Consider the following 15,877-nt stretch of genomic DNA (forward strand, 5'->3'; position numbering starts at 1 on the left):
GCTGTCAACCAACAAAGGGATCAACACCAACCAACAAAGGGAGCTGTAATCCTAGAATATCATCACAAATATATACCATGTTGACCCAACGATCGCTGGGCAAGAGAAAAGCCTGGCGCCAGCTTCGTCCTTGCTATGGGCTGGACCGGGGTTTCCTATGAGGCTCGCCTAGCTGCTGTACTGTTGCTTGCAATGATACAACATTGCGTGGATCTCTCTCTCTCTCTCTCTCTCTCTCTCTCTCTCTCTCTCTCTCTCTCTCTCTCTCGATCTCTGTGTGTGTGTCTTGGAACTGGGTAAAATACTAAATAAGTTTAACGGAGAAGTTCATAATAACTAATCAAACCACAGATTCTGCCATTCTACCAAGCCATCCAGCTCAGTTCAGACTACCCTGGTTGATGCCTACAAACTATCTTAATATATTCACAGTACCAGAGGTCTTTAACAACTCAAACCACCTCACTGACTCAAAAAAATATAGCACTATTTGTTTTATTACAACTCTAGATCAGATCTTAACTAGAGTGATGGGTGAATTCATGTCTAGGCATGAATTCTAATGTTCTTTTATCAACGGTTGAGTATTCTGAAATTCACATGCAATCTGGTTGCCTTAATAACTTCCCTTTCCCTTGAAATATACAATTCGATATTGATTTATCTGCAGTTGAAAATATCTCATACAACTACTATGTACAGAATATTTGGCTCTGATTTTTTTCAATGGTCAATAGAATGTCCTTGCTCTCTATCCACCACGTGGCAATGGTATGAAAATTGTCATCGACTGTTTCTTGTTAGACATGACGCATCACATTTAACTATGCTTTTATTGGGCATAATGCATTGCATCATATACCTTAAGTTAATTATCGAACAACTCTCGTGATCAACACTGTCGATGATAAGATTTTTTTTTTTTGTTTGGAAAGCAGATGCTAAGAATTGTGCATCTGCCTGGCACCAAATTCGAATCAAACATAAAAAGAGGCGCCCTCAGAGTTTTACGCATTGGGGCAGGTGGCCATAGGTGCAAGTCCGGTTCCAATCATCCCCTATGTCATCAATCATCTTTATACCCCTCTTAGTTGTTTTATTAAAATCTGACCCCATAGAATCGATTGTTGATTTAATAAGAATCAACCCTTGGATAGTATTTTTTCAATGAATATATATATATATATATATATATATATATATATATATATATATATATATATATTTATTTATTTATTTATTTATTTATTTATTTGTTTTAAAATTACAAATTTTTATATTTTATCAACCATTGTTTTTTGAATCACTAAAAATATCCTGCACACAGGTTGGATTTTGAAGATTTAAATGCCAATCTTTACTAAATGAGTAGAGTCCGATTTGATCAAAACAAGGTGCATCAATGAAATCCCAAGGAAGGGGTATGAAGATAGGGATGACATAGGGGACGCCCAAGGAAGGGGTATGAAGATAGGGATGACATAGGGGACGAGTGGAACCGATTTGTCGTAAGTACAGCAGGTTCATTCAGTGTCTACGTCACCCGACTCCAACCTGATTTCTCCGAGTACCAAATCAAAACATAAAATGATTTAAAGAAGCAAAATTTGAACATCACCCGTCACTCGGTGAAAGCAAACAGCATCCCCTCAGTCAGAACATGTCAGTCTCCTCTTGAAAAGATAAACACAAGTGGGTTCTCATTCATGTAAAGGTTAAAACTAAACACGGCCATCAGTTTCATATAAAATTCTTGTTCATGTCCTATGTTATGGACTAGACCATATATGGGTTCAAACCCATTGATTGTCCTTGTCCAAATTCTTGATTTATTGCACTACCTCTAGCAGAAAAATCTGATACAGATATTGGTTACACAAAAGTACAAGGCCACTTTGATTCCATGTGTGTATAGTTCATAAAGCAGGAGAACTGGTACAAGAGCAGTTACCGTATATAACCAATCTTCAGTTATCTTCCATCCCCACCGCAAATCTTACTTGGAATGTGTGAAAGCGGTGCCCACACACCTCTGTCAAGTGAGATGCATGGTGGTGATGGAATATAACCAGTAAATTGGTTATGTACAATATGATGATATTTTCTCTCAGCTAGTGATCCGCAAAGAAGGGGGTGAGGAACTTGCACCCTCACCAAGGCTCTGAGCTCACCGAGTGCCATTTCAGCCATGACCCTTTCTATCTGATGGCAAGGGTCCAATCGGAGGTTGCTGCTGTAGATGTTACTGGTGCTACTGATGGTGCTGTAGTTGTTGCCACAGGTGCAAAGATGGTGGCAACTGCTGCTTCAGGTACTTGGCCAGAAGATGTGGTTGCAGTGTTTCCCGGTGCAACCCAGATGCCACCCACCAAAACAAACTGTGCTGGCTGCGAGTTGGTCGTCGGCACGGGCCTTGTATGTAAACGATATTTCTGATGATACAATAGTAATCAATAACTTCCTAAAATTTAACACCAACTAAACCTTCAAAACAAGATTTCTTAGTTCTTAATATGGTCATATCTTTCAACTCACTCCTTGATGTCAGTTTTACATCAACCTTTTAGACACGGAAAACCTGACTCAAGTGGGACATTGAGTCCAAATCAACCCTTTTGGTGCCGGTAAAAAGCACATTTTAAGTGTATTGTTGCACCTGATCACCCAACATCTGCGGTTGGGCCCTACAGTTGAGAGGCAGTATCCCAAAGTGAGTGAGTGATGAGGTGCAGCAGCATACTAAAGGTGTACAATTACATTGCACATGATCTTCCCTCCCCCACCCTTATTGCACATGATCTTCCCTCTCCCACCCCTAGGGTACATCCACTTGTTTCCACTAACGTAAGGGATACCGCCCCAGAGGCCAGTACATTTCGATCCGTGGCTGTCCAATGACAGGTGATGACTTTTGGACCCCACTAGCCAGAGAGTGTAACCCTTTTGGGCATTTTTTTTTTCATCAAGCTACAGCACAAATAAAGGCAAGCACCCCAGAGCGTGCGTGGGCACATACACAAATTTATGAAGAGTTATTAGGTTAAAAGTTAGTGTTTATCTCAATGTTGTCAGTATCTGTATCGGCCTTGAATCGTTTGGCCAACGATTCAAGTGAATCGGTCCCCGATACGGATTCTCAAGTGAATCATTCTGAATCAGCTAAAAAATAATTAAAAAATATTCTGAGTCAATCAGAACGTGACACATGTTCAAATCATTAAAATATTGTAAGATTTTTTTATATTTATTAAAAAATAGCCAATTCAGTTAGTATCTTATGATTTTTTGCCGATATTGTATTGTATCGGCCAATACTGACAACATTGGTTTATCCTTCAAAATGGAAGTTTCATCCTCATTAGGGGAGTCAATGGGGGTTTGGTTTGAAACCAGACTTGGACAAAATTTTTGGGTATGATATGGAGTCCAGATCCAGGTCTAATCGGCCCATTATAAAAAAAAAACCATACCCGGACCAATAAAAACTTCATGAACCAAACTGGGACCATACTCGGTGAAACCATATTTTTTTTATCATTTTTACATTAAAAAAATTATGAGTCGAAACTCGGGTCTTGTCTAGGTCTGGTATAAAATTTCACAAACTATACCTGGGTCCATGTATTAATCAGACCTTCGAGTCCCAACCCCAAGTCTTAATCAGATCTTCTTATTTATCACCATACCTGAACCCTACATAGTTAGCTTCAGGTTCGATCCGGGCAAACCAGGCTCGTCACCCCTCATCCTCATGTTTAAATGCATCAACTCTAAAAGAATATGGTTAATTTCAGCGACAAAGAATTTCTTGGTCAGACCATAAGGGAAGTACATGTGTTAATTTTCAATGTATTAATAACATTATCCTGCAGTTTGTCATAACTATGTTTATATAAAAAAAATTCAAAGGTTTCTTCCACCCCCTATTTAAAATTGTTATATTTAGTCTTAGATTGGTACACAGACATCACATGTCTCGAACGATTCACCACATCACATCTTTGTTTTTTCTGAAGTCGCCAGTCTGCCCAAGCCAATGCCTCCGGGGTAGAGGTCCTAGCCTCAAAGTTTTAACAGGCTGAGCCAGGCTCAGCCTGATCAGGTCTTGGTGCCGAGTGTGGTTTCTTCAGGTTATAAATTCAAAAAAAAAACTAGACTGGCATAAGCATATATATAAAAAGCTTCATAAAAAGTGCTTGTTGTTTATATATGAATTTTATATGTAATTAATGCAATCTTTTTAAAGAAATAATATATGGTCATGTCGAGCCGACCATCCCAATGAGTTAGAAATCATAAGTGCAGGTTGTGTTGATTCAATTGATTTTTCAAGGCTCATAAAATCATGCCTACATGTCATAATTAGACTATTCAAGAGTCGATTCTCAATAACCAAACCATGTATATCACATCTGCAAAATTAGTTTCATGAAAAATGACAAAATAAATATTAAAAAAGAAAAAGAAAAACTCATAGAACATGAACCAAGATTTTCATAGAGCTTTTTGCTTTTCCCTTAAAACAGACCATACGGATGTGATTTACATGTTTGGTTTTATAAGAACGTTCACTTGAATTATCCGATTATGATACATAAGCACAAATTTTTAAGGCTTGAAAATTGATGACTCAAAATTTTCATAAATATTCTAGCATTCAAAAATTATATTTTTTGTTGAAAAAACATGATTTTATAGTCGATTTCTAGCAAATGGTCTATTCCAAACACATTTACAGGGTTGGATTGGCAAACAAAATGTTGAAACTGTGTAGTTCATACTTTATTTCTCATATTTTCAGCTTTCACACACACACACACAGATATATATATATATATATATATATATATATATATATATATATATATAGAGAGAGAGAGAGAGAGAGAGACACAGAGAGAGAGAGAGAGAAACCGACCTGTAGATGGCTCTTGATTTCATCATTGGTGAGACCATCTACCTTAATTAATTCTCTTATTTGCTTTGGCGTTGCAGCTGTGAAAAAAAATCATGTATCTAAATTTAGCATCCCAGAAGGAGAAGAAACTTAATCAAAGATCAAAATTAAAGCAAAAAATAAATAAGAAAAAACAGTTGGTAAAGATTAACAAACCATAGGAGCCACCAAGTTGTTGAAGAGCATGAAGGAACCGGTGGTGCAGTTCAGGTGACCAACATCTCCTTGCCTTCCTCTGCGAATGCCCTTCTTTCTCATAGTCTCCGGTCGTTGAGCTTGCCGCTACAGTGGCTGCAGGAGCAGCGACCGTGGCAGTAGCAGGTGGAGCGCTCTTTTCTTTACAGGAAGGATGGGAAGAACCCCTCTTCTTTGTCTCTGGACTCAATGATTTTCTACTTGAGTTGACACCCTTCATCCAAAAATATAGGAAAAGATCTTCAATGTGGAGCTTAATTTCAAAGGTTGTTCCATCATTCAAAAATTTAAACTAAATCCAAGCCCCCCTGCCCGGCCGTGCTGCCCATTTTTCTTTAATGGTGCGAGCTTTTTACAAAAATCAATGAACATACTAGAGATTTTTGAAATATCACTAACCATTAACTGAAATTAATGAGACTGTGAATGATTGAAAGTTCATATTTTGATAATAGAGATAGGGTAAATAAGAGGAAAGTGAAGGTGGTCTTTTTTCAGTTCCTAGATTTCCTTCAAAACTTCTTCAAATGAAACTTTAGAAGGCCTAACTAAAGCCTAATTAAGCCTGACATAAAGGCTTCTTGGTTTCTTGATCAATAGCATCACCAGCGGGAAAGGGAAGAAATTCATCTTTAATTCCCAAGTTCATTGGTTTCCAACGTGGAGAACTAAGGATCATACCTAATAAGAATAAGGATTTGTTAAGACCACCCAGCATTGAGACGATGATGAAGATTTTAAATTTCTGCTTATTGAACGGACAGAATGGAATAGGAAGCTTTTCTTCTTCTTTCCCTAGAATAAGACCCTTTCTCAATTAACGATTAGTATATCCAAAGCCTTGAACTCCAGAGAGAGAGAGAGAGAGAGAGAGAGAGAGAGAGAGAGTCCCAAGATCAGATCTAGTGACTGCCTTGCTAGGTAACCGGCCCGATCACTAGATCGTGAGAGAGTCTCTAGTTCCTAAAATTCACTTCAATTGCACACACTTGAACAGAATTGGTGTCATCAATGCCCAAGACTCCTAGAATTCATTTCACATCCTTCTTTCTGAACAGAATCCGTGTCCTAAAATCTCTGTTGCATTTTCCCATTGCAGCATTTTATGTTTCCTTGTCAGATTTACTCAATATGGGTTTAGACCATCAGGAGTTGGATTTTTCCATAGAATCTCACTTATTATTGTCATTCAACTCCCCAATATCATGATAAGAAATCATGAAAACCACATCAAGATTAAAGGAAAGCACCTCTTTTGGCGGAGTCTCCACATCCTGATTCCATAGGTGAACAGATCTTAACCAGTCAGGCTTGTCCTTGTCATGACACCCATCTGTTTTAACATCTTCCTTGTGATTCTGCTGCTGGGTATCATCTGAATCCATCTTGATGGGTATAAACTCTTTTAGAACAGGGCCTTCACTGCACGTTTCTTCAGATTCAGACGGGCCACCAGTTATTTCTGTTGCCATTTGTCGTCTGCATGAATCAATCGCTATACCACAAGGAAAAAAACAAACATCAGAAACTGCAAATTTGCAATAATATTGAGAAAACCCATCCTCACTATAAAGGAGGAAAATTTGACATGGATAATCGCAGAAAATCATATAGAAAGAATAATAAAAATCAGGATAAAAAAGAGAAACATTACATGGGTAATCATCACAAAAATTGATTAAAAAAAAACTAAGACTTTTAAAATCACAAACTAGAAAAGCCAACCCCACAGACTAAAGAGGAAAATGTAAACCTTTTGTACAAAAGAGAGAGAGGGAGAGAGAGAGAGACCTTGGGTGACAACTTGGAGAGAGAGAGGGAGCTCTCTTTGGAAAACCTGGATTTTCTTGAGCTCTTCTTCTAGAGCCTCCATGTACTCCTGGCACCTACCCACCTCCATTTCCTCTCAAAACATCCACCAAGAAACAAGCACCAAAGAGAAGACAAATGAAGAGAATAAAGGAGATTCACTATCTCTCATCAAAAGTAGAAAGACAATGAAAATGAAAGAGAAAGAGGAAGACATGAAGGTTCCATGATAAAAAGAAGAGGCGTGGAGGAGACAAGGAAGTCACAAATGAAAAACCCGTCAGAGAAAAAATCATGAATCAAGAGGAGAAGGGAATATAGGAATCTGGGCAACGGAGGCGAAGGAATAAACCTTTTTTTTTCTTCATCTTATTGTGGTTATATATATATATATATATATATATATATATATATATATATATATATATATATATATATATATATATATAGAGAGAGAGAGAGAGAGAGAGAGAGAGAGAGAGTGGTGGGGGAGGGCAAATTCGGAGTCGAGTCGTCGCGTACAAAAGGGATCCCGAAGGGATAGATTTACAATATTTCATGCCGATCCCCTCATCATCCCAGCTGGCGCTGACATCTTATGGGTCAGCCTGGAGAAAGTAGAGAGAGAGACTGGTATGACTAGGGGTAAGGGCGGTCTGGACCTAGGCAGTTAGAGAGAGAAAGTAGAGAGACTGGTATGACTAGGGGTACTGGACGGGTTGGACCTAGACAGCTAGAGAGAGAAAGTAAAGAGAGAAGAGATTTGTATGACTCGGGATACCGGACCTGAGCAGAGCAGAGAGAACTCGAGATTCTAGACCTGGGCAGCGACAGAGAGGAGAGGGAGAGAGAGTGGCAGCATTCGTGATACTGGGACTGGGCAGCAAGAGAGAAAAAGCAGCTACTAAGGAGAGAGATGAGCCAGGATACTGGATCCTACCTGTTCTTTTTTCATGAACGGAGAAACCACCCTAAGAGTATAAGAGACCTGGTCCCACTAGGCCATATCTGCTCTACCTGTGTCGCTTTTCCAACAGCATAAAATCATGGTGCATCCCTCAAACCCTAGGGATACACCTTGCTTCACCTTAATTCCTAGGATTCGAACTCAGGGTAAGGAGATATTCCCTATCCACGAGAGCCTGAGATCATGTGGGCAACCCCTTGGGGTTTTAGACATGAACCGACCGAACAACAACTTGAACTTTGCATAAATCTGGTTCTTGCAGTGATGTATATGGGTTTTGACTAGAGATGCTAAGGAGCTAAACTGTTCAAGCTCGGCTTGTTTCTTTTGTCGAGTCGAGTCGAGCCGAGCTTGAGCTCATGAAAAGCCCAACCCAAACGAGCTGAGCCGAGCACGAGCTAGTTCATTTACAAAAATATTTTTTTTTAGTGTTGAAAATATATAATAGAAATTGAACCTAAACCTACTAATTAGTCAAACTAAAACTAGCACATACAAAATAAATAACTGTTTCAAACTTGTAAGCAAGATTTGAATTCTAAACTTATTCAGCCAAACACTTCAACCAACTTCACTTTATTTATGAAATAAAATATATGTAAAATATATTTATTAGCCGAGCCATCATTGATTGCTCATGTTTGGGCTTCCCAACCTATTTCACAAGTTTGAATGAGCTCTTTACAAGCAGAAGATGAGCCGAGCTAGGGCCTACTCATTTCATTTACCAGCTCTCATTTTCCACTTTTTGGTTTCTGTTATGGATTTCTATGGGAATAGGGTTAGGCAGACCCCTACCATATATCTCTTAAGCCCCATGTGGCAGAGGGATTCGAACATGGCCTTCAGCTTGGCACAGGACCCCGCTTACCACATGGGATACCACCTCTGTGGTTTGCTATAGTTTATCATATTTACAATGACTTAGCAAGCAATGTTTTTTTTTTCTCACATCTGACACCATAGATGTACAAGTTTTTATTGTATTGCCAGAATTTGACTTATATACAGGTTTTTTCGGTGATCTAAAAATCAACAGCCATGAATGCATCGATTTTTCTTAAGTCAAAACAACTTGCCACATGAGATTTCAACTCGACTGTAGGTACAATCGATTGTTGCAAATATAATCCTATAAATAACCCTTTGAAGATATGAGAACATCATCAAGATTGGACCTTTTTAGAGCTTTTTAGTGGAATTTGAATTTCAAGACCCAATGGCAAAGCATAACCATGTTTCTCTAACTAAATGGGATGTGGAAGGAGCATGTGAAGGCTGACTAAATGAATTTGGACAGAAAAGTAAACCGAAACCATGCCAAGACATATTGAATGGATTTGGACAGAAAAGTGAACCAAAACCATGCATGTCACCAACATGTCTATGTAAGATTCGTTAGGTCCATGGATGACTTGGTGTTTAGGCTGTAGGGATGGCAGTGGGGTGGGGTGGGGTGGGGTGGGGCGGGGCGGGGGACAAGGTCTCCACCCCCGCCCCGCCTCAAAATTTTATCCTCCACCCCCGCCTCGCCTCCGCGGCGAGGATGGATTTTATCCTTCACCCCCGCCTTCATCCCCGTTTCATGTCCTCCATCCCCGTTTCAAACGGGGATGAGGCGGGGCGGGGCGTGGATATTGCGGGGAAAAGTGGTCGGGGATGAGGCTGGGATCGTGGCGGGGATGGGGCGGGGCGGGGAAAAGTGCATGTCCATCCCCGCCTCCACCCTCGGACGGGGATGGATTTTAACCTTCGTCCCCGCCTCCATCCTCGTTTCAGACCCTTCATCCCCGATCCAAACAGGGCGAGGCGGAGCGGGGCCCCGCTTTCCCCCGGTCCACTGCCATCCCTATTAGGCTGTGTTTGTGTGCCATGAAACTCCCGTGTGCGCTTTCATGGGCCCCACCTCAACAACGAGAACATGTGGATTGCCTTCTGCGAGAAAAGTGGGCCTTATTTTCAACAGTAACCCCCCGTCTTTCTGTTGTAACACTTCCCATTGGTCGCAGATCATCGCAATCACATTGCACACTTTAGTATGCATGCCACTTCACCTGATCCGCCCTCCATCTAGGGATGGCAGTGGACCAGGGCGGGGGTGGGAGACAAGGTCTCCACCCTTACCCCGTTTCAAAATCTGAACCTCCATCCCCGCACTGGGATGGATTTTAACTTCCATCCCCGTTTCATGTCCTCCATCCCCGGTCCAAACGGGGGTGAGGCGGAGCGGGACCCCGTTTCCACTTAGTCTATAGTCATCCCTTAAAGGATTGGGGACGGGGCGGGGCGGGGTGGAGCTAGGTGGGGATTGGGGCGGGGCGGGGAAAAGCGTAAGTTCATCCCCGCCTCCATCCCCGTTTCATGCCCTTCATCCCCCGTCCAAACGAGGTGAGGCGGGGGGCGGAGCCCGGTTATCCCCTGTCTATTGCCATCCCTACCTCCATCTTCTGTTGGGCCCCACAGCTGACAGTCTGTATCCCAAACTTTGATACACGGAACTGGGTGAAATTAAGAAGTTCCGGCAGATCTCACTGTTGAGCATCCCACTAAAAGTGATCGTGAAGGTTTTGTCTGTGCACCTTGAGCAAGTGGTCAACCAAATGGTGGAACCCTAGCAATATCCGAAACGGAAGATCTATCATGAGGATTGTCTTGTAGCTCACCAAGTGGTGCACTCACTGCATAATTCAAAGAGGAAGTTAAACCTTTGAAAGAAAGGCTTGCATACTTTAAGTGGGGATTTTCTTTTGCATATCCTAGAAAGAATGACAATGAGAGAAAGGTGGACATGGTGGGTCAAAATGATTTTGGAGTCCTTTTCAGTTTCAGTGTGCATAAATGATAGCCAAGGGACTTTTTTTAAGCCTAAAAAAAGGCTAAGTCAAGGGGACCCAATTTGGCTTTTGCTTTTCATCGTAGCCATGGAAGGTTTTAATTACATGCTCAATCAGGCGAGGAAGGGTGGGTTGTATAAAGGGGCGAACATGCCGAGATTAGAGAACTTCATGTATATCCTTTTTGCAGATGATGCGCTGATTTTATAAGCAAGTGTAGATAACACGAAGAACCAAAGAATCATTCCCAAGGTTTTCTCAATAAAAAATGGGGTAGAAAATTAACACGGGGAATAGTAGCTTTATATTATTCAATGCTTATGGCTAAGAATATATTTCAAAGTGAGCAGCTTGCTTTGCCGATTAGATACCTTGTCTTCCCTTTGCATAAGGGGTGAGGAGAGTCACCCTATGGACATCGGTGAAAGATAGATAAGAAGCAAAGTAGAATCGTGGAAAGCAAGGGTATTATCTATTGATAAAAAATTATGAGAAAAAAATTGACTTACCCGAATTTCACTAAAATCTTTTTAAAAACCTTTAAAATATGTGGGGACACTCGTATCAAACCCTTGTCCTTTTTTCAAGAAAAAAGTAAAGTGAAGGCAGGTCTTTCTATTTTTGTAACTTGAAGCTCACCACAACATATTCAGATACGTAAACAGATAAAATGTGTATATCGATAATCATATGGTATTGAATAAGAAGGAATAAACAAATTGATCTAGAAAATATTTTTTTTGGACTTTTGGGGTCTTTTTGGTTCTCTAGTGCTTTTTCTAGATTCAGCAGTACCTTCGTATAGGGTTGAGGATTCTTGTGATGGCTTCAATAGCATTTCTACGTAGGTATTACAATTTAGAGTTTAGGCCAAGAGAGGGTCAGAGTGTAGGCATGACTTAGCTCTTTCTCTGGGGCCAACACTTAAACAAGGGATTTCTGAATGTTTCATACTCTAGGGATTACCCATATTTATATTAATCTTGAATGGAATATGGATCAGAGGTTTTCTGGATTTTAATCTAACCCAAATGAATTTAGGCTTATTCGTAAGGGGGATATGACTCGTCTAGGAAGAATCCTACATGAAATGCACAAAAGGAGGTTGAGTACAACTGGGACAAACTTATTTGAGAAGTTTATCCATGCATTCAAAGGGACAGTAATCCAATCCAGTACAAGTAAGTTTATCCTTAAGAGGGGGATATGACTGAATTGTTGAGATTGTTTGGTGGTCTTGCCGAGCGAAGCCAATGTCAGTGTCAACAACTAGGGTGCCGAGACTGTTTGGTAATCCCAGCAAGCGAGATCGCTGCCAGCGTCTTAGAAAGAAAATTGAATATTGAGCTTGACTTAAAGGAAGAGTTGAAGACTGTGAAGACTTACAGGCTGCACTATCTCGTGAAGCATTATTCATCTAAATTGTTGATTTGTCAAGATCCTGCAACTTCTATAGGGGAGAATAAATGTTGACGGCTTTATTTATAGAGAAGGAAAATGTCAGGCTTCAGGAGAAGGTAGCACAAGAAGTATGTAGCTCTACTTCATGCCTTTTAAAGTTCACTTTGATTTTGATGTTTTTGTGATTTTTTTCTATTTTTTTGTAAAAATCTCATGGAAATGAATACAATGACTCTTACAATGCATGATATATGTAATAAGACTGATACTTTGTATGGAAAAATGGCTAGCATGTGGTGATTGACTCACAATAGCGATAAATAATAGATCATTTAAAGCCAAAGATTATTGTTCCTTTCTTTCTTTTCAAAAATAATTTAGAACCTTTCTGACATGCTAATTCCTGCACTTGAAATTTTTATCTTCAGCCTTTCTCCTTCTCAAGTTACATAAGATAGGGATACTCAACTTCATTGAGATTTTCTTCTTTTGGTTCTATTTTGGATTCAAATGACCAGCTATAGGGACATGAGATTAAGTCTCAAAGCATCCCTATTGCTTTTAATGGTCTTCACTGCGACTTGAACTCTAAAAAAGACTAGAGCTTAATGAGAGTGTCTTCATGTGCATTTTCTACCCCTAGGTAAGTTTATTAGAGTCTTTATTTTTAGATCGAAAGGCACTTATTCTTCACTTTTGCCATCCTTTGACCTGAGACCTCGCAACCATGAGTCTCATGGCTACCCAATTCATAAGGGATACCACTATTTATCTGACTTTTTGCCTTCTAAAAGCCCTATAACCAAAGCTTGCCACCATGTCATAGGTTCAGAGGTAAGTATTGGTTTTTCTCTAGCATATATTTTTTTATTCTAACATCTACTTCTAAGGTAGTCATATGACCAGACTCTGCATCCACACTATAGACTCAGAGGCGAGTATTGATTTTTTCTAGAATATATTTTTCCATTTCAACCTTTGTTCTTAGCCACCACGCAAACTCATAGTAGGTGTTAGCCTTTTTGCACTTTTCACCTGGTGCCCTTTCTTCTTTTTTGCACACTTTTCTGATGTTTTTCATATCAAGATAAATGAAAAAGCCTCTCCAAAAATTTAAAAGAATTGACGATATTTAAGATATGATAACAACAATTATGATGATAGTTTAAGGTATGATAACGATAATTAAATGTATCACCATCACCTAAAAACTTATTTTGGTTATAACTTTTGATTGTGGTGTCATTTTGACATAATTTTTAATGTGTTGGAAAGTTGAAAACCTCTTTTTTAACTTTTCTTTTGATCAAAAACCTTAAAGAGATATTTTTAAAAGCAAAAAATATGATTTAAGTTAGCCGCAACCCAATCAACTCTTGGACTTGCAACAATTTTTTAACAAGAGGCTTTTTTTTTCTTCTTTTTTTTTCTCAATGGACAAGTGTTAACCCAAGCTCGGATTAAGATAAATTTGCGGATAGTTACCAAAAGCTTCTAAATCCATTGAAAAATCACTCCAACACACTCTTTTCATGCTTCCAAAATTTTATGAGAAACACATTTATAGAGTGAAAACTTTGCTTTTTCTAATATCAAATAACATTTTCTTGATGCTGATTTGGGTTCTGTCATCAAGATAAGCTTGCACGTGTCCAGATTCTCAACATGGCTACAACCAAGCCAGTGGTCCTAATCAATGTAGGATATGGACAAGTGGACTAAATTATGATCAAGCCACATGATCAAACTTAATCTCCTAATTAATTAAATCTTTCAATGGTACTTGATTCACTTGGTAACTCGAGGCAGAACTAGGTTTGCATTGACTCTCAAGCCCTAGACTCCTTGTAACTAAGCTTTTTACCTAATCTTTAGCTTGCCTTGGTGAGATATATGATTCCGTAGGGATGTAGACATTACTAAATCCAATCTAATCAGATATGGCCTAATCGAATTTAGAGTTGGATGGTGAAAGCTCGTATGAAATCCGGATCCCACTAGCATAAACAATGAATACTCATTGGTTTTGGATTTAGTTTGCCTCTACGTTCAGGTTCGGACATACCGAAACCGGCTCACATTATTATTTGGGTGTTGCTTGTCCTATCAAACTAAATGAATTGGATCCATATGGATGTCCGATCCAAAATCCGAACAGTTGCAAACCCTATGTTCAGTTGAATAGATTTTGAGATCTGGTTTGAAGATCTAGACAGACAAATCCACCAACGCTCGGATGCTGTAATTTATGCACATAGGAAGAAGCACCATACATAATAAATAAAGTGCTTAAATCCATAGTTTTGCTTCTGTTGAATGACTTAAAATATGAAGAAATCATGGAATATCCTGACATATTCTTCCAAAGAAATACAAGAATCCATGGTTTTGCTTTCCAAACCAAAACAAAATAGAAACAAGACCAAACATGGATTGCAAAAAGAGTACTTCCCGAGAGGGTCAACATGATCACCACCTTCATACCATCTAACTAGAAAATTTTTTTTTTAAAAAAAAGAGGTCAATCACTCACCCTCATAATATGAGCACGTTGCAGGGTGTAGATTCTTCCAAGTCAGTGATGCGTTTGGATTGTGTGATGGAATTGTGTAGTTGAACAGTCTAGAATAGTCTTGGATATGGTTAAGATAATGAAAAATTGCTTTTGTTTTGAGATCAATTCAAAGTATGAGCCAATTGGTTTAGATTAACTAGCAACTCTCAAGAGGCCATTTGAATGGGTTGACCTTCATGGATTCACCACCTCGAGGGATATGTTACTGTACTGCATGGGCTGCACACGAGTTCCCCCACACATCTAGTTGGGTGGGTCGGATTATGGTATTCAAGTTGATGGATGCCGCGAGTTTGATACTGGGATCGCACTGCCAGATGAAAACCAATGAGAAACTATCGCTGGTGGATATAGGGAGTGCTCTGTAGAGTTTTACACTGCAGACACTGAAAACAGCGCCACCTCCAATGCGGCACCTCTCAGCTCATCACAAGACATCCAAGCCCTAGCCGTGGTTTTACCTATAGTTATAGGAAGGTTCTTGTTACATGGGAAAGCTCATTTTTTCTGAAAGTTTGCTTCGAAAGCGGAAAACTCCTCGCTTCCTAGAAAGGAAGGGAAGCTTTGGTAAACTCGCTTCCCTGAGAAGCTCCTTGTTTCCTAATTCGATTCCCTTTAGCGTCCTTAACATTTCTCTCTCCATTCTTTTCACTCTTCCCTAACTTTCTAAGATTTTTCATATTAAAAATAATATATTTTTATAACAAGCTTGCGTGTTGGTTTTATATAGAGTCTTATATTTGTATTAAGTTTTTTGAAAGAAAATATTCGGTTGAGATCTAAAAGAAGTGAGCGTACAAGTGATTTGTGATTTCTGGGTGACGAGAGATCAGCCCAAACAAACACGGGAACCACCTAGATTTCTTTACCGTTACAAAAAAAGAAATACACACCCAGCAGACGGCACCTCAAAACCTTGCCCCAGCCTAATTTTCCTTCAATCCTGGATCTGAATTCCCTCTCAATTTTGTAGGACAGTGCGTCCAAGGTAGTTGCTGAGTTTCTGAAAATTGGGTTATTCCTTTCTAACCAAAACGATCTCCATGCAATCAAGAGCCAACATGCATCTCCATTGGAACTTTCATTTGTACCCTCTCCCATCCAGGTGTCTATAGCAATCAGCAGATCTCTAAAAGATG

At 39.6% G+C, this 15,877-nt stretch overlaps 1 protein-coding gene across 1 annotated transcript; it reads right to left on the bottom strand.

Moving 5' to 3' along the window:
- Positions 1-2,198: 2,198 nt before the first annotated feature.
- Positions 2,199-7,052, bottom strand: LOC149834117 (transcription factor HHO3-like). The gene is made up of 5 exons (XM_090009283.1): positions 6,944-7,052; positions 6,403-6,647; positions 5,114-5,366; positions 4,919-4,995; positions 2,199-2,432 (listed from the first exon to the last, which is right to left on the bottom strand). Exons 1-5 carry the CDS (start codon positions 7,050-7,052, stop codon positions 2,199-2,201), a joined length of 918 nt encoding a protein of 305 aa, XP_089865409.1.
- Between the last annotated feature and the right edge of the window lie 8,825 nt (positions 7,053-15,877).

The sequence above is a fragment of the Nuphar pumila genome, chromosome 6, assembly GCF_984573655.1.
Source record: "Nuphar pumila chromosome 6, dmNupPumi1.hap1.1, whole genome shotgun sequence".
Classification (NCBI taxonomy): domain Eukaryota; kingdom Viridiplantae; phylum Streptophyta; class Magnoliopsida; order Nymphaeales; family Nymphaeaceae; genus Nuphar; species Nuphar pumila.